The following is a 1,222-nucleotide window of genomic DNA, read 5'->3' on the forward strand; positions in this document are numbered from 1 at the left end:
AAGCTTTTCTTATGCCTTCCTCTTTTTCCTCCTTCAGGCAAGTGTCGTGGACTGCGTACTGCTAGAAAACTGCGTAACCACCGCCGCGAGCAGAAATGGCATGATAAACAGTACAAGAAGGCCCATTTGGGCACTGCTCTGAAGGCCAACCCCTTCGGTGGAGCGTCTCACGCCAAAGGCATTGTGCTTGAGAAAGTGTAAGAGGCCGTGTTTGTCGAGACTGATGAATATATGGATTAACTAAGGAAAGAATGACTGACTTTGTTTGTCATGTTGATAGTGGTGTTGAAGCCAAGCAGCCCAACTCTGCCATCAGGAAGTGCGTCAGGGTCCAGCTGATCAAGAACGGCAAGAAGATCACAGCTTTCGTCCCCAACGACGGCTGCTTGAACTTCATTGAGGTGAATTGGATTTATGCGTGTGAAAGTTTACACATCATTCGTGTATTTGAGTTTAAGAGGATATCGATCTACAGAGTTCTCAGCGTGTCGTTTCTCTCTGTTACAGGAAAACGATGAGGTTCTGGTGGCAGGATTCGGTCGTAAGGGACACGCCGTGGGTGATATTCCCGGTGTTCGTTTCAAGGTGGTGAAGGTGGCCAACGTTTCTCTTCTGGCTCTGTACAAAGGCAAGAAGGAGAGACCCAGGTCATAAACAGTTCTTGTTGAAATCACAATAAAAGGAATTTTTTCAGTTCCATAAACTGTCTCTGTGTTTCTTGAATGCTTTAAACTTTAATTGTTATAGTGTGCATGTATGGATGATGCATAAACATTTTAAAAGTGGGAGGGGACTGCTGTGGAAGAGACACAGGGGAAATTGTTAAATTAACACTAGGGGCCGTGTGCATAAAGTGTGTCTTAAGTGTATTTAAATTCTAAGAATGATGTAATTTTGCTCTTATTTCTACACTTAAGAATAAGTGCAATTCATAAAAATAAATAAGTGCTAGGACTAGGTCTCAGCTCCTGAATTATTTAAGAGTGCTGGAGAGGTCTCTTAACCTAGGAGTATAGCTTGATAACTGATATGTTAAAGATAATTAAACCTTTTGAAAATTAAGATTTCCATTATTATTACTTGGACCAATCAGATTCAAGCAGAGATCTGTGTAATAAAGTGCTTTAAATAAAGACATTTTATTTAAAGCCTCCCCTGTGGCTAACGGGAGGTCTATGGACTCCTGAAGATGCAGAACGCTGCCTTCAGAGCTGGAGATGAG

At 42.1% G+C, this 1,222-nt stretch overlaps 1 protein-coding gene across 1 annotated transcript; it reads left to right on the forward strand.

Annotated features, from left to right (window-relative positions):
- Positions 1-3: 3 nt before the first annotated feature.
- On the forward strand, positions 4-703 carry LOC107578001 (40S ribosomal protein S23-like; the record flags this gene model as incomplete). The annotated part of the gene is made up of 3 exons (XM_016264013.1): positions 4-197; positions 281-401; positions 508-703. Coding segments are annotated over 3 exons (462 nt in total), but the record flags the coding sequence as incomplete, so codon positions are not given.
- Between the last annotated feature and the right edge of the window lie 519 nt (positions 704-1,222).

This window comes from Sinocyclocheilus grahami, unplaced genomic scaffold (genome assembly GCF_001515645.1).
Source record: "Sinocyclocheilus grahami isolate Dianchi unplaced genomic scaffold, SAMN03320097.WGS_v1.1 scaffold8240.1, whole genome shotgun sequence".
In the NCBI taxonomy this organism is placed as follows: domain Eukaryota; kingdom Metazoa; phylum Chordata; class Actinopteri; order Cypriniformes; family Cyprinidae; genus Sinocyclocheilus; species Sinocyclocheilus grahami.